The sequence below is a fragment of the Cryptomeria japonica genome, chromosome 1, assembly GCF_030272615.1.
Source record: "Cryptomeria japonica chromosome 1, Sugi_1.0, whole genome shotgun sequence".
NCBI classification, from domain to species: Eukaryota; Viridiplantae; Streptophyta; class Pinopsida; order Cupressales; family Cupressaceae; genus Cryptomeria; species Cryptomeria japonica.
This window is the reverse complement of record NC_081405.1, coordinates 656,113,162-656,140,380: the sequence shown is the minus strand read 5'-3', so window position 1 is coordinate 656,140,380 and position 27,219 is coordinate 656,113,162. Positions and strand designations below refer to the sequence as shown.

Here is a 27,219-nt window from a genome sequence, read left to right as displayed (position 1 = left end):
GTGGTTAAAACCCTATTTCCTGTCAAAAACTCAGTTCCTGTCTGATCTTATTCCATACGAGTCAAGACCTCAATTGCCCAGTTTGTCGTACTGATATCTGAGAATTGTCATATGAGCCTCTATGTATTGTCGTATGAGCCTAAAACTTTCACTGTCTTCTTTGCACAACTTTTGAACACTTATAACAACATCTCATACGAGTAACCTAGTTTGTCGTCTGGTTACCTTAAGTTTGTCGTATGGTCTTAGGAATTTTGTCGTATGAAAATCTATCTTCCTGAGTCTAGAAAACTTTGTTTGCATGATTCTGATATCTTTTATAGACCTCTGTCATACTTTCATGGTTAGTCCTAATACGTCACAGGACAACATATACCCGGTCTTTTTCATCCTAAGCATAGCATCTTGATAGTATGCCCCTATCGTTGTGTTACATGATTTTGTCGGTTATATCCTAGCTGGTTAAATCAATCATCCATCAATCTGATCAATCTGATCCACTCAGATCATGTCTTATACATGATAGATCGTTCTTGAAACTAGAATTGATCTCAATCTCTTCATCCAACCATCACCTCAAACAAACATCTAGCTTTGATTTGATCTTGATATATATATCACTTCTAGATCTCGGTCACATCGATTGTAAATGCCTGTTCGAACCAGGAGCTCTCATGAGAATTTTGACGAAAGAAAGAGGCAATCTTTCTCATTGCAAACTAATCCATTCTTTCAAGAACAACCAATCTTTGACAAACTTTCATCTTCAATCCAACCAATCTTTCACAAATCTTTGTCCTCAAGCCAACCAAGTATTGATCAACCTTCATCTTCCAATATGTCTAAGGAAAGACAAGAAAGAGAGGCTTCTAAACACAGTGCTCGCGATAACCTTAACACTCATGCTACTGATAGTGACGCCTCATCTAGTGATTCTGAACCTTCTAAACCTGAAGAAGATACTATAGTTAAATGTCAAAAGGACAAGGATTTCAAAAAAAATGATGAAAATTATCATGGCCCAGAAAAAAGAAAAACATTTTCTAGATTTGGCTAAACAAGGAGCCATAATTCCTACTGGTTACAACATTAAAAACATTATCACTAAAGAAGAAGAGACACCACTATCGTTGGTAACCAAACAATTGCAAGCATTGCAAACTGAGATCAAAGAAATGAAAGGCAAAGATAAATCTTCTATGCAGTATTCTTTGGACACAATCTGCCCGTTTCTATTCGACAAGAATCTTCACATGCCTCCATTTATTTCAAGAGCAAAAATTCCTAAATTTGATAAATATGATGGCAACTCGGATCCTCAAGACCATGTCCGAGGATTATGTGCTCTATGTAGGTAATTTATGCATGAACATACATATCTTATGCGTCTCGTCCCAAGAAGTTGAGGAGGACAAGCTATGGAGTGGTTTTCAAAATTGCCTACGAGAATTAAATCTTTTGAGGAGCTTGTCAAACTATTTCTCCAACAATACTCCTATAACATCCGTCATCCAATCACCATGATTGACCTCTGCAATGCAAAACAAAGAACAAGAGAACCTTTCCTCACTTTCCTTCAACGTTGGAGAAAGATTTTCTCTAGATATTCATGATCCATTCCTAATTCTGAAAAGATGGACATCTTTGTTAACATTCTAATTCCCGAGTTACAATATAATATTCAAATGCAAGTACCTCCTTCATTTGATAAGATGGTGGACAATGCTCTCAAAATAGAAGATGTGCTTGTGAAGAAAGGATAAATCTCACTTTATAAGGAAACACAACATGGCTCTAGTTGTAAAGAGAAAAACAAATACTAGAAATATGGCAAAGATAATAATAGAAATGTTGTGAACGATGGAGTAGTTGATATTGTTAAACCAAAATCAAACCAACAGTATTTAATCTGACTAGTGGCACACAGGCCCGCAAAGCTGTTGAAAGTGCTGCGGGAAACCCTCCTAAGAAATCGAAAGAGTGGTTTAAAGATAAGCCTTGGATTTCTAAGCCTAAACGTAATTTCACTCCTTTGGGAGAATCCTATGAAACAACTCTTAAGACTTTGTTAGCAAACAATCTGATCACATTGCCTGACAACTCCAAACCATATGATCTTGAAGTCAAACCCAAATGGTGGAGGGAAAATAATTATTGTGAATATCACCAAAACAAGGGTCACACAACTAATAACTGCATGAAACTCAAACATGAGATTCAAAACCTTATCGATAATGGCAAAATTATTGTTGGGAATCATGAAACCAACTTTGATCACAAAGATTTCAAAGATCCCTTGCCTACTTATGAGCAAGGAGATTCCTCTAAATCCAAGGGAGGTGCCAAGATAAATTACACCTATACCAAAAACGATAACGTCATCAACATGCTTGAACCTTCTCAATCAGAGCATTGCAATATAATCATAATCAAAGAAGAGCAAAACAAACTGAGAGTTGCAAACGTTGTGACCCATGCTCAAGGAAAAGTTACTGTCAAAGGAGTTGGTTCCTCATCCTCTGATCAAACATCATCATCAAATTCATCAACATCATAAAAAATGCCGACATCTTCAAACAAACAACCAACTACAATCACTACTAAGCCTTCTCCATCTAAACAGCTGGTTTCACCATCTTCTTCCAGTTACAACATTGTTGAACAACTAAAACGAACTACTGCTCAAATCTCTATTCTCAAACTGCTTAAGATCTCTCTTGCTCATAGAGAGATCTTGGAAAAATATTTGCTCACTACCAACGTCCCTACAAACTTAGATCTAGATCGGTTATAATCTATGGTGGGTCACCCAACCTCACCTCACTACATGTCCTTCTCTAAAGAAGACGATAATTCCTTGAACCATCCACATAATCAGTCATTACACATTAAAGTCATGATCCATAAACACCGAGCCAAACATGTTTTGATAGATGGAGGTGCTGGGCTGAACATTTGTAATTACAATCTACTCATACAATTGGGATTTTATGAGAATGTTATAGATCCAAGAAAAAAGATAACAATAAAAGCTTATGATGAAGAAGAGAGAACCTCTAAGGGTCTGGTGTTATTACCAATCAGGGTAGGACCCCTGAAAGAGATGTTATTTGTCAGGTGCTTGACCTTCCTCTATCTTACAACATTTTGCTGGGTAGACCATGGATTCATGATATGCAAGCAGTGCCATCTACAAACCATTAGTGCTTGAAGTTTCCCTATAATGGAGTTGAGGTCAGTGTTTCTGTTGATACCAACTATGCTTGCAACACATTAAAACAATGTATTGATACTCTTGTTCCTCACAACAGAGCAACTATAGCTGAGAGTTCAGAAGCTATGATGAAGGAATTAGAAAATAAATTGAAAATCACAGATGTCGGCATGGGTGGATACAAGATAGAACCTATACTTTCACTGATGTCTCTCCCCCCATCACCTAAACAGTCTGGAAAACCACATGAAGCTATGAAACCAAAAACTTCACCTGCAAACATCATCTATGATGGTACTTTTGTACAATCCTCTGCTTCCTTTGCAAATGAAATAGAAAGAGACATTTGTTCTCGAATGGATTTACAAAGGGGAAAATGAAGATAGAGAAGTGCAACGTTGTGAAATTTCCCCTGAACAATATGGTAAAGGCTATTAGATAATCCAACGCATGGGGTATTCAGGTACAGGTCCTCTGGGAAAACGTCAAGAAGGAATTACCGAACCTATCAAGCTTCAAACCAAGTCTACAAAGGACAAAAAACTAGACTTGGATACCATCTAGATAAACCATCAAGTCAAAAGCAAGAATCTTATCAGCCACATCAAACACTAAAGGAAGGAAACATACAACAAATTCAAGAAGAATATGAGAAAGAACAAGAAGAGTCGGCAATCAAAAGAAAAGAATTTTATAACCAAGTTCCAAAGGTACCAATAGGAAAAAGATCAAAAGTAGAAATTCTAGAAGAAATGAGAAAACAGGTGGAAAGAATCAAAGAAATTTTTACACCATTAAACATTCATGTCACATATAGGGGAATGATGTCAGAAGGAGATTTAGAAACATACTCAAATGAGTATGAATGGGGTCCAAAACCTCTATCAAATGCATCTACTAAAAAAAATCTTGAAGAATCCAATGATACTATAGATGAAGCACAAGAAATAGCACACATGAAGCTACAACGAGAACTATAGGAAGTTAGACTAAAAAGACAAGAAGTTTATGAGCAACAACTAAGAAAAAAGAAAGCACAAGAAAATCACTCGCCTACTGTATCTCCATCTAATGAGCCAAAACAAATCAGGTATGGGAACACAACTGAAGAACTGGAGGCTAGTCAAGTAGGACCAGTCATCAGTCCAGAAGAAGCTGAATGGGAAAGAAGACATAAACTAGCAGAGTCATCAAGGCTATGTGAACATGTATGTCAACTATAGGTTATCACTGAACTAGAACAAGAAGGAACTTGCAGCATAAAAGATGTTCATATTGATACCATACATGTTTTTATAGAGTCACTTGAAGAGGAGTCAGATGCTTCATCTTCTAACTATGATCAACTTGAAATAAGCTCCATCTATGATATTACCTATTCAACACCAAACTATGACTACTTTGTCATGAATGTTGAAAATTTGTCTGAAGAAGCTATTGTTGTTGAACCACAATACGTAGTCCAGTCTAAAGTAGGAGAAGGGTCTAGTGATAGGTCTATTGGGTTAGATTCTCTAAATGCTAACGTAGGCTTCAATAATAATGTTATGATTCTTCCCAGTCTCAAGATGCTAACGCAAGGTAGTCTTCTAGAACTCAACTTGACGGTCCAAGGTTGTGATGACAATACTGCGAATTCCCTTGAACCCATCAAATCTTTATCCCTTGTACACCCTGAGCTTATTGACCGTACTCTACAAGACCAACCCATGGATATCCCTACTTTTTCCAATGACTATGCCTTAGCATGTTACCTTAATGTAGTTGAACCCATGAACTCTTCCATCAATGAACAAAGATCTCAATCATCATTTTTGATCTCATTGTTCATCAAGCTCACGTTCAAACATTTTGTTATGGTTGAAATGTTTCTTAGTCGATCCTTGAATTTTGTAGCTTCATGATGGGATCTTTATTATTCCAACAATTTTAATGGATTCAATCGTGTTATTCCTATTATCTTGCCACTTTCAAAATCATTTTTCAATTTTTATGCATGCAAGAATTTTTTTTGAGTTGCACCAAACTTTGGATTCCTTCGTATAGGATGACAATGCATCACACAAATTTCCTCACATTGTGCTGGGATCCTAGGCAAAGACCTTCAAATTTGTGCTCCAAGTTCCTTATTATTCGTACTTTCTATTTTTGTTATCTTTTGTTACTTTTATTTCTTTTTTCTTAGATATTTTAACACTTCACTTCCTTTAAGAATTTTAGTTGATCAATTTTATTTTCTCATTAAAATTATAATTTTGAAAGGATTACCAACATAAAACATGAATAATAGGTTCAATCAAATGATAACATTATCAATTTATCTAAATGTAATGTGTGAAATGACTCTAACAAGAAATTGACCTTCCTTTTGTAATAGTCAAATTTCATGCACTACAATGTGTTTTACAAATAATATTACAAATTGTTTACCCTTTCGTTTTATATATAGTTATATCAATGTTTTCTTACATGCTCCTTGTCCATACGCAAAGCCCATATAAATTCTCTATTTAGTAGGAAGTTATAAATAATCAAACAAGAAAACTATACTAAAATTATATAATAGAATATCTTGTTAGCAACAACCAAGAAGGAAGACTGAGAGGGGGGGGGGGGGGGGGTGAATCGATCTTCATCGAACTATAAAACTTAATCACAAAACATAGATCAAATAAATTGCAGTAATAAGATAGATAAGCAAATTAAAAGACTAAGATTTTGACGTGAAAACCTGGTTAAGGGAAAAACAACGGTGGGAACCTACCCATAGTAAGATGATACTCTGTAGTAGTATGTGAAAATATTACAATGGAGAATGCACATGCATTCAAGCACATTGCCTAGAGCTCACTGCTCAAATATAATTGCCCGAAAGGCTAAAACCCTCAGGGAAGTCTCATTGACTTACAACAAGATTCAGACTACAATCCGAAAGAAATGAACTGAAAGAATAACATCTCCAAATGCATGATTACAAGTCCGGTTAAGCACATATGTCTACCCTGCATCACCAATCTCTCCTCAAACTCAACACCGAAGGATAAATCACTTGTTAGCACATAAACATCTCTCTGATAATACAAACATAACCTCGATGCCTAAATTACATGAATATATCACCTATATATACAATTCATCAACCTTGATAACAAGGTCGGCTAAATCCTCGACCCTCAATTACAAAATTACATCACACGATATAAAGATCGACCACCAGACCAATATAATGATTTACATATCATAACATGGACCTAAAACAAATTCCCAAACTCTCATCTCCACCAAAAATCACACCAAGATTAATCGCAACATGCTACACCACCAGGAAAAACCGCATAACACGAAAATCATCACCGGTTCATAGAAACCACCAATAAATCGCACAATGATCAATGTAGATCACAAAAACAAATAAGACATGATTAGGAAACACCAACAAGCACGTTAGAATCATTAGGAACAATTGAACCAACACCACTTATCAAATCTTCATCAATCAACGTCTGAAAGCACAAGAACACAACCAATCAACAACTATCACGAAGAAAGATAACTTGCAGAGCACCAAATCACGATCCATCTGAAATGAAGATACATAAGACCATCTCGAGCAATATCCCAAAAACTCAGCACAAGATCTGATCACACCAGAGGATACCGAATTCTGCAAAACAGTGATCAACAAAACCAAACTACAAACCAGATCATAAGATCTTCCCAATTTGCAATCACCAGAGCAATACATAGGAATATGTTGATATCAATGACAACAACATATCCTAGCAGCAACAATAACCAACAATATCCAGCATATCTCTGATCTAGTGAAACCATATAACCTAAGATAAGATCATTTTCAACATGCCTCCCTCATGTAGCTTTTTACGAATGATATTATCTACAACTCTTAGCAAATATAAATTGCAAAAAATATTTAAATTATATTACAAATTCAATCAATGTGATTACCTTGTGCTTTGATAATCAAATCAAATTGACCACATCTAAACATATTTATCTTAGTGAACATAAAGATACAAATGAAAGCATGCTCAAAACGTCTTGATATTGAATAACCATGTAATGTGATCACACTACATCCGTATAATATACCACTAAGTGCGATAAAAAATATTGATATAATTTTTTTGACACATGTTTTTTATTTTCTTATTTTTTTAATTGTGTAGTGGGTGTTAAGTTTATTTATTTAAGTACAAATTTGTTTAACTGTCAAATGGATGAATGACCTTGTTACATTCTATTTATTCTAGTTCAATGCAATGATAACAAAATGATGGAAGAATAAACATGCACCATTAAATCTTTGAGTAAAATAACTTATGGTATTCAAATTTTGATGACTTTGCTTGTTTGCTCTGCATACTCTAGTTTGTAAGGTTCACTATTATTTATATAAGACTTTAGGTCTCACACATTTCTTGTTTTCTAATCTCCTAATGAAATAAATATGTAAATAAGATCATTGCTATGTATTTTTATTAATTAAAAAACTTGTTAAAGTATATAGTTCTCTTTAAAAGTTTTATGAGTGTGATTAAGTTGTAAATGTTTAAAGCATTGCTATAACAAAGACTTGCATTCAATTCATCCATGAACTATTGGTCAAGCTTTCATAATTTTCTCAATGCATTGAAAAGCACACGTGTATACTTAAAGCTTTTACTATTGAAAAATCTTCACATTATGATTATGCTAAATATCAATACATTGAAAATAGTACATAGTATGCATGCTCGAAGATGGGATAGTCATAACACTATCATATTTTTTTTTATTAAACTGTAATCATGATGATTACCCCCATTTTATTACTTTTAGGAAAATATATTATATATGGATTGCGCACCATTTTCCTTTTGCCCTTACATTCCTAAATCTCTATGAATTTATAGAGCTAACTTGTAGCTACTATATATTCGTTTACAACAAAATCTTGCATGCATTCTCACATTCTATACCTATTACATTTGACCAATACCAACAAAATTTGGCACCACTCTAGACATTATACTACTATCCTAATATATAATAGCTTTCTATACCTATTACATATGTCCAATACCAACAAAAATTGGCACCATTCTAGAAATTATACTACTATCCTAATACACGGGGGAGGGACCAATAGGTGACAGGGGTACCAATACATGCTATAGTAGTTGGACAAAATGGCACTAATAGTGGAGCACTAAAGATGTCATGTCAATGCTTTATCCCCCAAAAAGTACCTCTAAAATTAAAAAAGAATCTGATCATGTGATGCCATATCAACACCCAAGTAAACACAACTTAGTGCACACCTATTAGTCTTATCACAAATTTGGACCATTTTGAACACCTTCACAAAAATGTATGCTAATGTGGTATCATATTCGACCATGTGACCTTGAAACTAATTTTTTAAGTAGGGGACTTGACAAGTCAATTGCTCTACAAAATTGAGAATGAATGAATGAATGGATGCTTTTAATGATGTCCATGAGGCCGAACAACCTATGGGACCCACAAATAACCAACAAATCGGATAAGTACAAAGGGACCACAAAGAAGAGACCAACAATCCATGTCTACTTAATTTCTTTTTCTTTTTGTATCTTGGATCTTCTACTATGTATCTTGATCAAGAAGTCAATGACTTTTGTTATCCTTTCTTCCTCAAACAAGTTAGCCAAGGTGCCCCCATTTAGTGTCTCAATGTAATTGCTGCAAATATCCTTGTAAGTTGAACACTCCATAATGTAATGTCATTCCATTTCTACCACATCTTAGGTACAATAACAACATTTTCTATTTGTTAGTTCTTCTTTAGGTATCATCCATATTTCAGTTTCACATTTGAGTTGGTGCAAACTAGTTTTCAACTGAGCCATTAACAAACTTTTGCTTTCCATTTTATTTTTGCTCCTATATAGTTTTTGGGAGTATGGTTGAATGTGGGACTAAAATGATTGACATAGTATATTCATTTCCTCCTAGGTTGCCCTGTCCACATATTTTCTTTGAATTTTAACACCCAAAGGCCTTAGAACTTTTTTGTCATGGGGCAGGGATGCAAGTGAACACTAGCAAAACTAAGATCAAGATCTTTACTTTGAAGAGAAAGAAGGTTCATAGGGAATTTGGTTTTGAGGGCAACCCATTACAAATGGTTAATGAATATAAATACCTTGGGCTCGATTTTCACAATAAACTTAGCTGGGAAACATTAAGAGCGAAAAGGATCCAATGAGGATGGAAAGCCTTATACTTGTTGCAAAATAGATGTAGAAGAGCCGAGCTATGGGACTAGAAAACTAAAAAGACTCTTTTTGGCCTTCTTGTGGTTCTAGTGGTTTTATGTGGTTGTGAGATATGGGGCAGGGACACTTCAGAAAGTAAATGGAGGTAGATAGATAGATTACAAAAATACTCAATCACAAATAGCCTCAAGATTGAATCATCTGTTCCATACGAGGTTGTTCTAGTAGAAGTAGGGGCTTTTCCTATTGAGGCAACAACTATGGCCCGGTTGATAAGTTATCTAAAAAGAGTAGAAAACATGGAGACACATCGTTGGCCAAATAGCAACAAAAGAGAAGCTAGAAATAAGAAAGAAAACATGGATGAAGCAAAACATTAAATGGTTGAATAAATGGAGTATTAGCATAATTGGCTGCCCAAATAACAAAAAAAAAATAAAAAAGTAAGTGCAAGGAAAGTTTAGAGAAAGCATGTGGACATGACAACTTGAGAGAAAAATGAATATTATATTAGACATTTCAATCCCACACATGACCATACACAAAATAATTACATAGGAATGGATATAAAATGTAAAGCAAAAATGTTAATTGCTCAAATCAAAACTAGTTCACATCAACTTAGGTGTGAAATTGGAAGATGGATGATACCTAAAGAGGAGTGGGCAGATAGAAAATGTAGATATTGCACCCAAGGGGTTGTGGAGACAGAATGACACTATATCATGGAATGCCCATCTTACAATGTTATCTGGATCCACTACATTGACATGCTAAATGTAAACACCTTGAGTAGTTTATTTGAAGAAGAAAATATAACAAGTCACATATTTCTTGATCGAGTTACACAATTTAAGATCCAAGATGCAGAAGGAAAAGGAAAATGAGGTTTAGTAGATTGCTCTTTGGTCTTTGCATACTCTTCTTTGCTGGCTACATGTGGGTCCCATAGGTTGTTTAGCCTTGTAGACGTTATTAAAAGCATTCATTCATTCATTCTTGTACGTACTTTTTTATTTCCCCTTTGTTATTGGGGCATTCCTTTATATTAATGTCCCACTTGTTCATCCATGTAAAAAATTCAAAATATCCACATAAAATTTTGAAAAGCGTAAAGTTAGAATGCACACATATAAGACCCTCTCCCTATCCTATACATTAAAATGAAATTATTTTCTCTCTCAAAGCATTCGCTTGGGGACGGGGATAGACATTGAATGCTTAACCAAAATTCAAATCATTAAAATATAACTCCAAACAAAACATCTTATCCCAAACATTTAAAACGCAGTTTAAACTACTTTGCTTCGACAGACCTCATTCCCTCGCTCTCAGCACCATATATTTGCGACGAGCCCAAAATATACCGACACAATTCTGGAAGGGGCCAACACCTCGGCCGCACAATGGCCTTCTGCATAAAAAATATGATGCCCATAGTTACGTGCAGCAGCGTAGACAGTGGTCACATGCTAAGAGCCGCAGAAATTGCAGACAAATCAGCAGGCTATACAGCCCCACATCCAAATGCGGGGTGTGTGATTGCGCGGGGTTCCAAGATTGTTGCAGAAGGGTTTCTGTATGGCCAGGGGACGAGGGCCGCGGAAATAAAGGCGCTAGAGCAGGCCAGAGAGCTTGCCAAGGGGAGCACAGCTTATGTGAACTTGGAGCCTGGTGATTGCCACGGTGATGATACCTCTGTTAATGCTCTCATACAGGCAGGCTTTTTTTTCCCTTTTTCTTTTTCTTTTTTCAAAATTCTTGTTAATTTCAAGAATTAACAAGAAATTTAGTATAGAAATGGTTCTAGAATTGTAACTTAAAAAACTTGCATAAATCCAGATTAAAATGCGCTACACAATTATACTGATATCAGAGGTATGGACAGCTACCAATGAAAAAATATCTCTCCATATTCAACTTGGAGGAATTAACTACGAACCTAATTTTATACATTGCTTGGCTTTTTGCAACTATATGTGTTGCTGTGTGGTCAATGGCTAACGAAGTGATTCATATGCAGAATTCAGAGGGTCATTTTAGAAGAAAGATAGATTTGTATCTAGAATCTTAAAAGACGCATGACAAGCATCTTGCCAAGGAAGGGAAGAGGATATATGGCCGTGCGAGACTCATTAAAATATAATCTTTCATTCTCATATTTTAAAGGTTTTTACCAATGTTCAACAGAGTTCTCCAACGGGGATCGGGTTTCAGGGATGATGTGGTGAGGGAGGTGGTAGCGTAAATACATATAGTATCTGAAAAATTAGTTATATAAATATGTGTAAGTAATATGTATACGAACTACACATGAAACTTTGTTACATTATATAAAGTTTACACTAATAAACATTAAAAACATGAAAATGATTGTCTTGAAAATTTGAAATTTGAACATTAACAATGGTGGATAAAGTTTTGGAACTTTGGGAGTAAAGTGCAAATCAAGAATAAGTTTAAGAACTGTAAATGAAACTTTGGCATACTAAGTGAAATTTAAAGTTTTAAACTAATAAACATAAAAAACATGGAAATAATTGCGTAAACAATAAGATTGGTGGGTGGAGGTTTGGGGTCAAGGGTCACTGCCCCTTGCGGGGGACTCGATTATGGTTTTACTTTTGACTATGAATATGTAGAGATTTGCAACAAGGGATATATATTATGTAGATTTTTATGATCACGATTCATCATTGGCCTATTACTTGCTTAGACTTATAGTTTGATGGGTATTTGGGGGCAACATCGAAACAAGGTTGAGGGTAGCACCCGTAGAGGGGGTCTAGGGGTGTATGAGAGAGTTGTATTGAGATAGGTCTAGATCTTGGGGAGAGGGAAGAGAGTGAGATAGAGAGAGGTAGAGAGAGGGGATATAGGAAGAGTGATAGAGAGATAGGTCCAGAGTTTGGAGGAGATAAAGAGAGTGAGAGAATGCTGATAGTAGCTTGCTGATTACTAAAATTTGAGTAAGTCTGAAAATGTATAAATCTTCTAAAACCTAGAATCTACATAATAACTTTTAGAGATTTGAAATCACACTCAAACATTCTGGCAATATATACATGAAATATAACTTAAAGTATACTTGAATGTTATATTTCATGTATATATTCTAATGAAGATAGCGAGACTGACTTGAAAACAAGGATGTCGTTTTCACAAAATTTTTACCATTTTTTTACTTTAGGGCCGAGTTTCTAAGTGGGGGCTATAGGAGACTCCTAGGCGTCTCAATAGCGGTGGCGATTTGGTGGGGGGATGTCCTTGTCCCATTCTCATGTCTTGGGGACATCCTCATCTTGGAAATGGGGGAAAAGGTGGGGACGTGTCCCTATGGTACACTGGTTTTTACATGTTTTTGTATTTTTAATTAGAGATCCCTTCCCAAGTTTCCACAAAATGTGATATTGCAAATCAAGGAGAAATGGCTTAGAAATTCCAATCACTAGTAAACAAACTGCAACATTAACAAGGTGCTTGTCTTAGGGGATTATGTCTCGAATTGTCGGGCCCTTAAATCACGTATTTGATATTTGATAAACATATGTGCTTACGTTAAGAAGTGATTCTCTTCTAGTGGGTTGGGGTAATCTATCTAAAAATTATTTGTAAGGAATCCTAACTTGGAGTCAACACCAACAAGTAGAACCTTTGTGATTCTGCTTGTTGCATAATTTACCATGATGATTATTAGAACACTGTATGAATCCATGCCCACTTCTGCCACATTAAACTACAAGCGATACGGCAAAACAAATGCCTTATATTTGTGTGGGCAAAATGCCTTACCCATGTTGGACAAGTTGCTTTGTTATTATTGAGGCATGGGGATTTATATCTATTAAGAATCTTCTTTAGTGTTAGTGGAATCGCATGGTTATTAGAAAATATGTTCAAGTGTATTTGAGATTAAAATTATTGGATTTATGAAAGGTTTGTAATTTAATTAGTTGATCATAATCAGTCAAGGTGATTGTATGTTCTTTGAGTACATCATTAAGAAAGGTTGATATCTTCTAGAAGTATAATTTTTAAGGAAGAATGTTAGGATCACGTCTTAAAAGATTTTGATGAAATGAAAGAGATATTAACTTACACTTGTGCTCCCATATAAAATTTTATAAATAATCAAAATTTAATTTAAAACCTTTAAATATAATTAAATGTATCTTTATCCCATAAAGATTTCAAATTATATGTTTATCTTTGAGAAGGCTTTGACTAGTGTCTTTAATAGCTTAAAAACAATTATTTTGTTGTGTTTTTCAAAATTGCAAAATGATATCTTCTATGGATAAACAAGGTGTTGATTGTTGTAAATAACAAGGGGTTATCATGCTCAGATATATGTTTATTTATCATCTTTTGTCAAAGTTAAATTTGTTTGTATCTCTTTGCATTCTATTTGCAGATTAATCAACTTTGGTCTTTTATTCCCAGCAGCAGGTTTTTCATGGACCTTTTGCATAGCTTGTTGCATTTTTTTTAATATAATTGACATAATCTTTTGACAAGAAACTTTTCTAAATTGGAAAGATTCTTTTGCATATCCATGATTTGCTCCATAGCGAGACTAAGTTTGTTACCCAACAATTCATCCTCATCCCTTAAATGTCGAATTTCTTTTAGGAGCGGTTACTGCTGGTTTTGGGACACTAAAAGGAGATATACATCTTGGCCTTGATTAAAAATATTTTGTTAGAAGGGGTCAGTTGTACGAACTTGTAGAGCTCATTGCTTAGGTTGATCGTGACATTACAAGTTCTATTGATGGACACTGTATTGTTCCCACAAATGTTGACTGAGTTGAACCTCCTTGCCCTCTAGGTGTGCCACTTGGTCTTATGGACGTGATATTGCTTGTCAATATGTTTTTGTGGAATTTCTTCATGTGTTGTTTAATATCATTTTTATACCATTATTGCTAAGAGTAGTCACCTTCACACCTTTACACTTAAACTTCTTATGACTTAATGATGGTAGGTTGCTTCAATTATTTTGACCAACACGAGTTCTATTTCTTCTTTCACGTGGAACCTAAGCAAATGCAACATTTGAGACTTTCTATTTCTCATGATCGCATTCCAACTTTTGTTGATAGGGCATTGACAACATGTGTGTAATCTTGCTCCGTTTGTTCTCGTCCTTGGTGCAATTGATGTGACCTTTTGTACTTATCCGTAATGACCGCTTCCTAACTAGTTTAGTATGGTGGACAATTAGCCTATCTAGTGGGTTCTCGTAGGCTAATTTGGTAGGGTTAGGGAACTTTGGAGACAGTTGATCCAGCGGGATGGCAGTATCAGAGGTTTAGTTGAGCTCCAACAGTTATTATGAGCATAATCCCTTTTTCTAGAGTGGTTTCAGATGAGTTCTCCCATACTTACTATTTTTGGTAAGTCAGTTGTTGGCATCGACACTGTCAGTTGTTACTATTTCTATTTTTAGATATGTCGGTGGAAGCAATGGTGTCTCAATATTGGGTATAATTTGATGATTTAAATTTAAATAACGATAAATTAATATTTTATAAAATCAAATTAAATATATTTAACTTTATCGTTATTTAATATATTTCAAATGAAAGACTATTAGGGCACCGAGATTAAAGTAAGAGTGTACATTTTTTTTAAATAATGGAACCTTTTTGGAGAGATGGATGCACTTTATGAAGATATTGATCTTATTTTAATGTTTTAAAAGGCAAATTAGTTAAAATATCAAAAAATAAACTTGCAGCAGACCAAAAAGATATAATTTTTACCTCCTAATATTCACCATTTCACATGATTCATGTATTTGAAGCAAAGTGAGCATACCCAACACCAAAAAAAATCCCCAAAGAATAAGGCAAGGCGAGTATATATCATGCCACAAACATCAATGCCAAAACAAGGAAATCATGAAGACTGCTGTGTCAGAAGTCTCACAGTCCACTACGCTGATAAAAGAAAATCCTGTTGATATGTTTTTCAGCGAATAAAGGTTGGTGTTTTTCAAAAAAATGCTCAAAAAGAATCATGACTCCTTTAAAAACACGACTTGACTTCATCCTATGTTTGCTGAAGAATATCCTTTTTTAAGCCCCTAAACTAATTTCTGATAAATGCGTCAGTTTTGTTAATAAGCTGCAAAGACTTTATAAGTTAGAAATTTAAATGAGCCGCCCAACCTTTATTTAGCATTCATCGCATAGGAAGAATTAAGCCACAACAACTATAACATGTACTGACTAAACTTTAAGACTGCTTGATTCAACATTAAAATTAGGCCATTGCATTAATAAATGTTCATGGGTGATGTGTCACTCAGGAGTAGACAAGCAGGCAGGTGATGTGGACAAACAGCCAGCTCAAATTGACATCTAAGTAGCTCAAACACATAGCCAAGTAGCTCAACCAAGCAACCAATTAGCTCAACCAAACAATCAATCAACTAGCTTAAGCAAGTAACCAAGTAGCTCAACCAAGCAACCAAGCAGCTCAACCAAACAACCAACTAGCTTAAGCAAGTAACCAAGTAGCTCAACCAAGCAACCAAGTAGCTCATCAACCAAGCAGCTCAAAGAGCTAGACAACCTTGATCATCATCCTTTGACAACAATGACAAAATGTGTAACAATCTCCTCCTTTATCATTGATGGCAACCCAACCTGAAACCAAAACAACTCTAAAACAATGTTGCTCCCCTGACTTACTACTCCCCCTTTGACATCAATGACTGAAACCAAAGAGAGTAGGGTATGTAATGTCCCCTTTTGGGACAATCCTAGATCTTGCCCCAAAATCATTATAACTTTACCAATTAAAATGTCTTTAGCAAGATAGATTATGGTTTAGGTCTTACAATCATGTTAGACAACATTTGGAATATAATTCATAAGACCAATTATTTCTATAAGGGTTAGGGATTTAACCACATATAAATGCATATATATTAATAATTATCTATAAATTGTGTAATAGCCCTTTGAACTTCAGAAAGCAAGCATCGATAGTTCCTTTTCCCATAATCAGCCATAATAGGGGTTGGAGAAGAAGCACAATAAGGCGCTTGGAATTCGCCACAACTAAGCCCAAGGGCGTGGAGCATCCAACCAAGATAACTCGACCCCTTGGCACAGGGTAGATGGATGGACAACCTATCCTTGGGTAAAGTTTGTTAACTGCGTGCATTTTTTAGCAGATACATTTCTCTGTAGTACCATATCTTTTTTCGACTTGGGGTATATTAGGTTACATAGCAGGAAAATTGAATATGTGCTAACCGTTGTTTGTGTAAGATAAATAGTTTGCATTTATTTCTCTGATGGTAAACCATCTGTATTTGTTTCTCTTGAAAGGTTTATTTTTAATTTAGTGCTACCAAAATCATGAATGGCAATTTAATTTAAGGGCAAAAACTGGGGAAAAACCTTTCTAAAAATCTAATTGTGAATTTCCTCTTTGTAAAAATTAAAATCGAGTCTAATTCATTCTTGTAATTTTTTTTGTATTATGGGTTAAGTAATCTATTATATAGGTCCTTTTGTATTATGGATTGAACAACGCATTATATAGGAGATAGTAAACATTATTTTCTCTGATCAGCTCTGAGATCTTGGCTTCCAAGCCTGCTAAAGTGACCTAAGGGTCTAGTTTATACTTTATCGCGTATATTGTAACTTGTTTCCTCCATATTTAATATAAAAAAAATAAAAATCGGGACAACTTTGGGATAAAACCAAATTTTAACTAATTGGAGAATTTGGCAGCGCGGGTTATAGTTTATGACTTAAACATGGCTTTCTAATATTGATTCATTATTTTCAAATATAAAATTTGAGAGTTTCATGTTAAAAATTAAAGTGTATTTGAGTTTAAATTTTCCTAAAGAGGGTCTTGGAACTGAGGTTGTCATATGAATTTCAATATTTCATTTGTTGTCAAATTTTCTTTCTCAGAAAAGACTAGTTCACATAAAATTGAACTGGAATTTTGTATAATTTGAAGACATGTTGATAAGAATCGATATGCAGTTCTAGTGACTAATTTTGGAAAGAAGATCTAATTTGAACTTTTACTTAATAGATGAATGTATACTGAATAATGTTCTATTTTGTCTATTGTTCATAAGGACTGATTAGTTGGTTTTCAGGCAGGAGTTTCAAAAGTAGTTGTTGGGCTTCGACATCCCTTGAAACATTTTAGAGGAAAGGCAATCAAAGCTCTAAGAGACGCAAGAATAGAAGTGGATGTGCTTGGAGAAGATTTGCAAAACAAAAATATTCAGGTAATGAAAATGTATAATTTTTGATGAAATCCTAAGTCTCAATTTATTTTCTTTTTCCATGTTTTGGAGTTTTTCTATTACTTTATGTGCTTACAGCAGTTTTATAATTTGTAAATATGCAAGGTTCTATAAGAAAGCACATTTTGCAATATTACTATTAAAATAATATTGTAAATGATTCTATAATGTTCATCTTAGTTTGTTTAGTTAGTTTCTAATTTTGGCTTCAGTTCACGATTGTTTCGTTTAGAAACATCGTCTTGTAATTTGTTATAAATAGAGCCTTATTAGAATAATATCTTTCTCTTTGTGTTATTAATGGTCATTTAAGTTGTTTCTAATTTCGCCTCTAGTTAATGATTGTTTCTTTTAGAAAAATCATCTTTGTAACTCTATTTAAAGGAGCTTTGTCTCCTTGATTAATTGAACAACATTGATTCTTTGAAATCCATATGCTTTTGCATCTGTATTATGGTATCAGAGCAAAAAGAAAAATTTTCGATTTTTTGAATTCAGTGCCAGTACCTCTTCTCAGTTTTTTCGTTTTCCGTGCATTGGGAAACGTGCAAGATGGCGTCATTGACCAACTTGATGTTGGAAGGCAGTCAGCGATTTAATGGGAAAAATTATAACACCTGGAAGCAGCGCATGCTGACTATTTTTGAATATCGCTGCCTGGATAATCTTGTTCTGGGCACGGAGTCCCGTCCTCAAACACCTGGAGTTGACCAGGACAAGTTTGATGACCGCAATCGAGAAGCTGTTATGCTTCTCAAGCTCTCTGTTATAGATGACCAACTACCTCAGATTCCTTCCGACAAGTCAGCTGCAGAAATCTGGAAGCATCTGAAGGAGTTGCATGAGACATCCGACAAGAGTCGAGCCTTTTTTCTGAAGAATCAACTGTTCTCCATTATGATGGATGAACGCATGTCCTTACAGGAGCATCTTACAAAGATTAAGGACATTCGAGATCAGCTCGAAGCTATTGGCCGGCAAATGGAGGAAGAGGATATGGTAGTCATTACTCTGAAAAGTCTACCAAAATCGCATGAGCACTTTATAGAGACTCTCAACATTACTTATACTAATGTTGATCTGAAATTTCCAGAGCTATGCACCAAACTTATGTAGTAGGATCGTTGGAAACAATAGTTTGGTAGCGGTGCTACTTCAGCCTCCTCAGAACATGCCTTTGTTGCGAAATCCTTTCACAAGGATAAAGGCAAATCCCAGTCATCCTAGTCCTTTCAGCAGAAGGGCTCTTCTCAGTCTCAGGATGGTTTCAAGAAAAAGAAGGTTCAATGCAATTACTGTCACAAATTTGGTCATATGATCAAAGATTGCCGTACCAGATTGGCTTCCGAGCAGCGAAAGCAGGGAGGGTCTCAGCCTAAAGCCAATGTTGCTGAGCACAGAGAGCAGAAAGAGTCTGCCTTTTATGCCTTCATGGCTAAAAGACCTGTAGATCATGTGAAGTCTTTTGCCTGGTACATTGATTCTGGTGCTTCTCATCCTTTCACTCATAGGCGTGACTGGTTTGTTGAGTTCTCCCCCTACACTGATTCAATTATTTTTGGAGGTGGTGAAGAGTACACTGTTGTCAGCAAGGGCAGCGTTCAGATATAGTCTGGAGGGAGGAATCTCATATTCCTCAATGTGTACTATGTTCTTGGTATGGAACTTAACCTCCTTTCTGTTAGTCAGATTATGCGGCATTCTCCTCAGCTGGATGTCGTTTTCAGTACACATAAGTGCTCGATTGTCGATCGTGCTTCTAGCACTACTATAGCTGTGGGCATTGAGGATCATGGTCTATATAGACTTGTGGATATTGGCAATTCTCTTGAACATGCCTTCGCAGCTAAATCTTCATCTATCAGCAGTCTCTGGCATCAGTGATATGGTCACCTGAACATTCATTATCTTGCACAGCTTGTTTGGGAAGACTTAGTACATGGTCTCCCTGATATTCAGACTCAGAATCATCGCATTTGTGAAGCTTGCCAGGCTGGGAAGCAACACTGGACACCGTTTTAGGATGGTGACTCATGGCGAGCCTCTAAGGTACTGCAGCTGGTCCACGCTGATGTATGTGGTCCTATGAATACTAATTCTGTTACTGGGTGTAGGTATTTCTTGCTTTTTGTTGATGGTTTCAGTCGTAAAATGTGGGTGTATTTCCTTAAGCAAAAATCAAATGTGTTTACTGTATTTCAGAAATTTAAGGCCTTAGTAGAAAAAGAGTCTAGTTCTTCTATTATTACTCTTAGGTTTGATAATGGGGGGGAGTTTTGTTCTTCTGCTTTCTCTACTTTCTGTGATACACATGGCATAAAACGTCAGTTAACCACACCATACACCCCTCAGCAAAACGACGTTGTAGAACGTCGTAACCGCACCATTATAGAAATGGCTAGGTCTATGATGGAACGTAGAAACGTTCATAAGAAATATTGGGTAGAAGCAGTGTTCACAACAGTCTATCTTCTTAATAGGTCACCCACTCATGCTGTTAAAAATAAGACTCCTGAGGAAGCATGGTCTGGTTGCAAACCTAGGATCAGCCATTTGAAATTTTTTGGCTCTTTAGCTTATGTGTGGATTCCTGATGCCAAGCGCACTAAGTTGGATTCCAAGAGTCAGAAGCTCATGTTTACAGGGTACAGTGACAACCATAAGGCTTACCGACTGATTAATGTAGACTCTGATCGTCTTATCTTCAGTCGTGATGTTGTCTTTGATGAAGAACGAGGACCATTTCAACTTTCCTCGTCTCAGTAGCATTCTGAGGATCAACCTTTGAAGGCTTCTGACTTAGGTATCCGTCTTCCATTCGGTTCACCTGATGGGAGGGATGATGCAGATTCTGTATTTGATGATGCACTACCTGAGTTTCCTTCAGAAGATGCTAATCTTCCTCCTACTCCTGATCCTGATCCGCTTCCTCTTCCAGTTATTCCTCTTGCTCTTGATGTTGGCACATCTACTCTTTGGCCTAAATGGTGGGCTAAGACCATCAGTGCTCTTCGTCCTGATGAGCTCATTGAGGGTAGAACTTCCAGAAATAAGGGCAAACAACAAAACATAGTTAATTTTTCTCTTATGGCTAACATCCACAGTATCTATGAGCCTCAAACATATGCAGAGGCCAAAGGGATTCCAGAGTGGGAACATGCAATGGATGCTGAGTTCCAAAGTCTTCAGAAGAATCACACCTGGGTTCTTTTAAATCTTCCTCCAGGGAAGAAACCCATTAGTTGTAAATGGGTATATAAGGTCAAGTATCATGCAGATGGTACCTTAGATAAATATAAGGCCAGATTAGTTGCTCGAGGATTCACACAGCGAGAAGGCATTGACTATGAGGAGACTTTAGCTCCTACTGCCAAGATGAGTACTATTCGTCTTCTTCTCGCCATTGCAGCTCAGTATGGCTGGAAAGTCCATCAGATGGACGTGAAGAGTGCCTTCCTCAATGGTGAATTGCAGGAAGAAGTCTACATGACGCAGCCTCCTGGTATCAAGGTTGCCGGTTGTTGTGCGAATCGCACACCCATCCCTGTCTTGGACAGGGACCCCCCGGTTTGTGCCTTTCTATCTTTGCGGAAGAGGAAGGGGATATGAAGGATCAAGTTGGTGAGTGATGGAGTCTGAAATGTCGTCTTGATCTTCAAATGCCCTGAAATTTGGCTGTCTGGAATTTCTTGACCCTGAAATTTGGCTAAGTCTGGAATTTCTTGACCCTGAAATTTGGCTAACTCTGAAAAACTGAGGAATCCTCCAAAAACTAGAATTTGCAATATAACTCCTGGAGGGCCAAAACCACTCTCAAACATCCTGAAAGTATATATGGAATATAACTTAAAGTATAAGTGACATTTCCTTTATATCTTAAATGTCACTTATACTTAAATGTTATATTCCATAAAATGTCACTTATATAACTTAAAGTATAAGTGACATTTCCTTTATATCTTAAATGTCACTTATACTTAAATGTTATATTCCATAAAATGATCCTTCGGCGAGATCTTGACAAACTTGCCCAAGTGCCCAAGCTTGCACTTCTTGCGAAAAACATTTAAAATCGCTAAAATGCCCAATTTCGGACCCTGGGGCAAAAAGTTAAAAAAGTGAAAAAGTTGCCAAAAGTGCCTTAAGGTCCGAAAATTCACTTAAGTTGCCAAAAGGTGCTTTAGGTCCGAATTTCACTTAAGTTGCCCAATTTCGGACCCTGGGGCAAAAAGTTAAAAAGGTGAAAAAGTTGCCAAAAGTGCCTTAAGGTCCGAAAATTCACTTAAGTTGCCAAAAGGTGCTTTAGGTCCGAATTTAACTAAGTTGCCCAATTTAGGGCCCTGGGGCAAAAAGTTAAAAAAGTGAAAAAGTTGCCAAAAGTGCCTTAAGGTCCGAAAATTCACTTAAGTTGCCAAAAGGTGCTTTAGGTCTGAATTTCACTTAAGTTGCCCAATTTCGGACCCTGGGGCAAAAAGTTAAAAAAGTGAAATGTTGCAAAAAGTGCCTTTAGGTTCGAAATTCACTTAAAACCTCAATTTCGGACCCTAGCTCCGAAATTTGAAATTTTGGCGAAATTTCAAAAATGTTCAAGAGCTCCGAATTTGCCAAAACGCGTTTAGCTCCGAAAATACTCCCAGTTTGCCAAAAAACGCTAAAGGTTCGAAATTCGTCGAATTTGCAAGAATAGCCATAGTGGTCCGAAGTTTTTTTCGATTTTCAAAAACGCCTTGGAACTCTGAATTTGCAGAGGTGTTCAAAGGTCCGAAAATTACCCTTCAGTTGGAATAAACTCCCAATGCTCCGAAAATATCTCTAGTTCGCAAAAAACCCCAAGCGATCCGAAATTCGCCAGGGGGTTAAAAATCGCAAAGTTCCAAACATGCCCAGTGGTCCAAAGTTTGTTATAAATTTGCAAAAGGGCGTGAATGCTTCGAAGTTCTTTCAAAATCGCAAAAATATGCCAAGGCATCCGAAGTTCGTCCCTAGGGTTTTAGAAAATGCAATTTGAAATTTGTAGAATAGCGCCAATGCTCCGAAATTCGCCATAAACTTCAAAAACTGCAACGCGAAGAAGCAATATAGGGAATTCGAAGTTGATAAACCCTTCCCAGGCTTCGAAAACCAGAAAAGCATGTGTTAGGATTTTTTAAAAAATTTGCAAGAGCTCTTCAAACCTCCAGAATCGCGCTATAAGAAGTTTTCAAAACGCCATAAATCCATTCAAAACGCCCAAGACTCCAAAGGTAAAATCACGCAGAAGCAAATCAACCAAGGATCAGATTTCACATTTGAACAGAAAGGAGAAGCATTTTCAAGATACATCTCACAAAGAGCTTCTCAAGCCAGACGTCGTAATTAAATTTAATGTTTGTTAAATTAAATTATTTAATTTTTCAAATTGATTTAATGAAATGAAATTGATCGTTCGCAGGTCGCAGGACGTCATTGGAGAACCATGAGAAGGCCTCAAACGCAAATCGAAGAAGGATCACAATTAAGGCCAGGCGCTGAAGACTGGAAAGGAAAAGATGCAACAGCGCGAGAGCAACCAAACATTGGGAACCGTGCCGCTGAACAAAGATAAAGTCCACCATCGGGACCAAAGACCAAAGAACACTCTAAATGCTGCAAAGTTTATGCCTTCTCGAGAAAAGGCACACAGTTGGATTTAAGTCCAGAAATTCAGTTTTAAAACTGAAACTGCTTTATTGTAAACTGCCTATGGGTCCCGCACAAGATATTTTTGTGGATAACTATTCCCAACCACCAAGAAGATTGGATAGACCTGAATTAAAGCCAAATGGTGGCAGGTAGTTGAGATAGTTGCTGGTTGGATAACTGAGAATTAATTCGGCATGGGTTAAAGCTGTCAGCTTCTAGAAGGCAGATCAGGACCCTTGGATGCAGTCCATCCTGGCCTCTGATTCAAAATTGTAAAACTATAAAAGGTAGAGGCCTTTCTTTTGTAAAGGGTTAGATAGTTGGAGACTTTTGTTAGATAGTTAGATAGTTAGATTTTAGAGTTAGAATAGGTTAGATCTTAGCAGTATCATAGAGATGCTGCAGAAATTGTTGTAATAGGCAGATGAAATCAATATATAGACATTGATTTGGTGTTAATAGTCTTGTTTTCATCCTGTTTGCATGGTTTCTTTTAGTATTTTAGATAGATCTTTTTGTTTTGGGTGTGCAGGTATTTGATAGATTCAGGCTCATACCACTGAGGATATACTGATAGTGTGTCCTTTTGTGTGGTTAACCAGAGCCTTCGACTGTGCTTAGTTCAATTGCAGATGTCCGTCTAAGCTGCGCCAAAATTGGGTGCTTAGCTGTGCGTCTCCAGCCTGAAAATCTTCCAAGTCCCTTTGAAGATTGCACTGTTCTTGCAAGGTTGTGAGCTATTCTGGCCAAGCAGGAATTGGTTATGTTGAATCCGTCTACCCGCATACTCGTGTTGTTAGTTTTAGATCTCCTAACCCTTTCCTTTTGCTCTTTATTGCGTAATTCGAGAATCACAACAGATTAGCTTGTTGCAAATCGTAAGTCCCCTTGTGTTTCCAGCATAAACACATCAAGCCACTGAAAAATCCCACAGTCAAGACCTGACAAAAGAAACCTTGAGGTTGTCTCCTCTGATCAAACTTAGAAAACAGCATTAGAGACTTCCTTATCTCAAGAGAGATTAGGATAATCAGTTGGCTATTCTATTCTGCGTTGGCCGTATGGAGTTTGCAGCAATGCAATTTCAGACTCGTCAACACCGGTTCAGAATCGCAAGTGTGTAGACTTCGGAAAGCACTCTATGGACTTAAACAGGCTCCTTGAGCATGGTACATAAAAATTGATCAGTACTTGGTTGCTCATGGCTTTCAGCGTAGTCCTTCAGACAGTAATCTGTATATCAAACACTCTGGTAATGATATTCTCTTTCTTGTTGTCTATGTGGATGACTTGATCATTACTGGGAATTCAGCACATTTGATTTCAGAAATCAAACAGGATTTGTGCAACACTTTTGATATGACAGATTTAGGACTTCTTCATTATTGTTTGGGTGTTGAGGTTTGGCAGACTGATAGCAACATCTTCCTTTCTTAGTCTATGTATGCCAGTAGCTTGCTTGACAGGTTTCAAATGCAGGATTGCAAACTTGCTTCCACACCTATGGAGACCGGTCTAAAATTGTCAGCCAAGTCTGATTCTCCTCTTGTAGATGAAACACAATTCAGGCAACTAGTGGGCAGTCTCATCTATCTCACTGCCACTAGACCTGACCTTAGTTTCGCAGTGAGCTACATCTCACGCTTCATGACGGCCCCTAGGGCTGATCATTGGGTAGCAGCGAAGTGTGTCCCGCGCTATGTGAAAGGCACCTCGGATTATGGACTTCTTTACACTACGAGTGATGATCCTAGACTCAGTGGGTTCACAGATTCAGATTGGGCAGGCTCAGTTGATGACAGGAAATCAACCTCTGGATATGTGTTCAGTTTGGGATCTGGTGTAGTCACCTGGACTAGTAAGAAGTAGCAGGTAGTGGCTCTCTCTTCGACGGAAGCAGAGTATAGAGGAGCTGTTAAGGCAGCTTGTGAGGTAGTTTGGCTTCGCCAGATGCTTGGAGATATGCAAATATCTCAAGCAGGTCCGACTCCCTTGTTTTCGGACAATCAGGGAGTTCTCAAACTTGCCAAGAATCTTGTCTTCCATGAAAGAACCAAACATATAGAACTTCATTGTCACTACATTTGGCAGTTGGTTGAAGACGGAGCCATTCAGTTGCTGTATGTTCCTACCTTGGAGCAGTCAGCAGATATATTCACCAAACCCCTCAGTCCAGATAAATTTTCTAAAATTCAGGGGGTCTATTGGTGTAGTTGATAGATTGAGCATTAAGGGAGGGTATTAGAATAATACTTTATTATTTTATTATTAATGCTCAATATTGTAAACTTAGTGTAAATATCTTTAATAAGATCTTGCTCGATCTTATTGGTAGTTTTTGTTTAGAAACTCGCCTTCTTGTAATTCTTTGTAATCCTATTTATTGAGCGTTTGCTCATTGTTAATATCACATTCAATTTTTTACTAATTACTTGTGTATTATGGTATCGGAGCAGAAAGAAAAATTTTGTTTTTTCTAAAAAATTTCATTTTTTTCATCACTGAAAAAACAAATCTAGGGCCTGTGATTTTTTCAGAATTCGAAATTCAATTTTTTTTTTCTAAAGGGTTTTCTTTCAGGCGGTTTTTTCTATTGTTCTTCGTGTTTTTTGTGGCGGATTTATTTTTAACCAGACCTTCGTCTCGCGATGCCATTAATCCTCTGTGCGTGATGCGATTTTTTCTACTCGCAAATTTTTTTTTTGCCATTTTTGGACGGAAATTTGCATTTTCGATTAGGGTTTTTACCCTTCAGATCATGTCAATTTTTTTTTCTGATTGCAGATTCTTGGTGGTTTTTCAAGATCTCAATTGGGTTGTTTTCAGAATTTTGTGGGTGCATCGTTTTCCGTGCCTCAAATTTCGTGCCAGTGGATTTCAATTCTGATTTCAGATTCTTTCTAGGTTGTCTTTGGATTTTTTTGGGTCAGCTGTAAAATTTTCTCGAAACCTGTGCCAGCTGTACTTCATCTGTTTTTTGAAGTCTGTATTTGTATCTGCCTCTATTTTTTGCATTGGAATTTGTGCCTGGACTTGTCTCAGTACATTGAACCTCGTACCTCAGGTTTTGTGCACTTAGCATCTTCTTAGTACCTCGCTTTTCGTGCCTCGAAAAGCGTGAAGATGGCTTATGGGCATCAATGTTTGTTTCGGTTTTTAATATTTTTTTACCTGAAATTTTTTTTGATGGGTTTTAATATTTTTTTCCCTTAAAAAAGTCTCTGGGTTTTTAAATATTTTTTGTCCCTGTAAAAAAAAATCATGGGAGGGTTTATGATTTTTTCCTCAAAAATTGTACTTTGCTGCAGTCTGTTTTTAGTCGCACCTGGAGTTGTTGTGTGAACATTTGCACTAGTCTCTTGTTTGCAGTCTATTTTCGAGCATCTTGCTCATCTGCAATAGTTTGGAGGGGTTGCCGATTTTTTCCTCAAAATCGTGAAAACTGTTCTTGGTGTGTCTCTAGTTATAGGGAGGAACAATTCTCCAACATCAGGTTGGACGGTTGGTGTTGTTTTGGGTATCTCCAGAAGTTCTCCAGTTTTTGGGAGGGTTGGTGACAGACTCATCTCAAGTGGCAGAGTTAGTGGTAGGCTCTTGTCTTTTGTTGTAGTGTGTTCTGAGAAGAAGGGGGCAACCTTCTCTGTTATTTCTCTTGGTAGTTAGAACGATGACCATTAAGGGAGGGTATTAGAATAATATCTTTCTCTTTGTGTTATTAATTGTCATTTAAGTTGTTTCTAATTTAGCCTCTAGTTAATGATTGTTTCTTTTAGAAACATCATCTTTGTA

General features: G+C 36.6%; 1 protein-coding gene across 5 annotated transcripts in view; it reads left to right on the top strand.

Moving 5' to 3' along the window:
• The first annotated feature begins 10,763 nt into the window (after nt 1–10,763).
• Nucleotides 10,764–27,219, top strand: part of LOC131050453 (riboflavin biosynthesis protein PYRR, chloroplastic) — a 101,436-nt gene continuing 84,980 nt past the window's right edge. For 3 of the 5 annotated variants that reach the window (XM_059220780.1, XM_059220788.1, XM_059220784.1), the window contains exons 1-2: nt 10,764–11,199; nt 17,621–17,751. In XM_059220780.1, the coding sequence (XP_059076763.1) occupies nt 10,884–11,199; nt 17,621–17,751 (447 nt within the window). In that variant the 5' untranslated portion in view covers nt 10,764–10,883. The remainder of the gene's footprint in view (nt 11,200–17,620; nt 17,752–27,219) is intronic. The other 2 variants (XM_059220792.1, XM_059220776.1) reach the window with 2 other exon arrangements.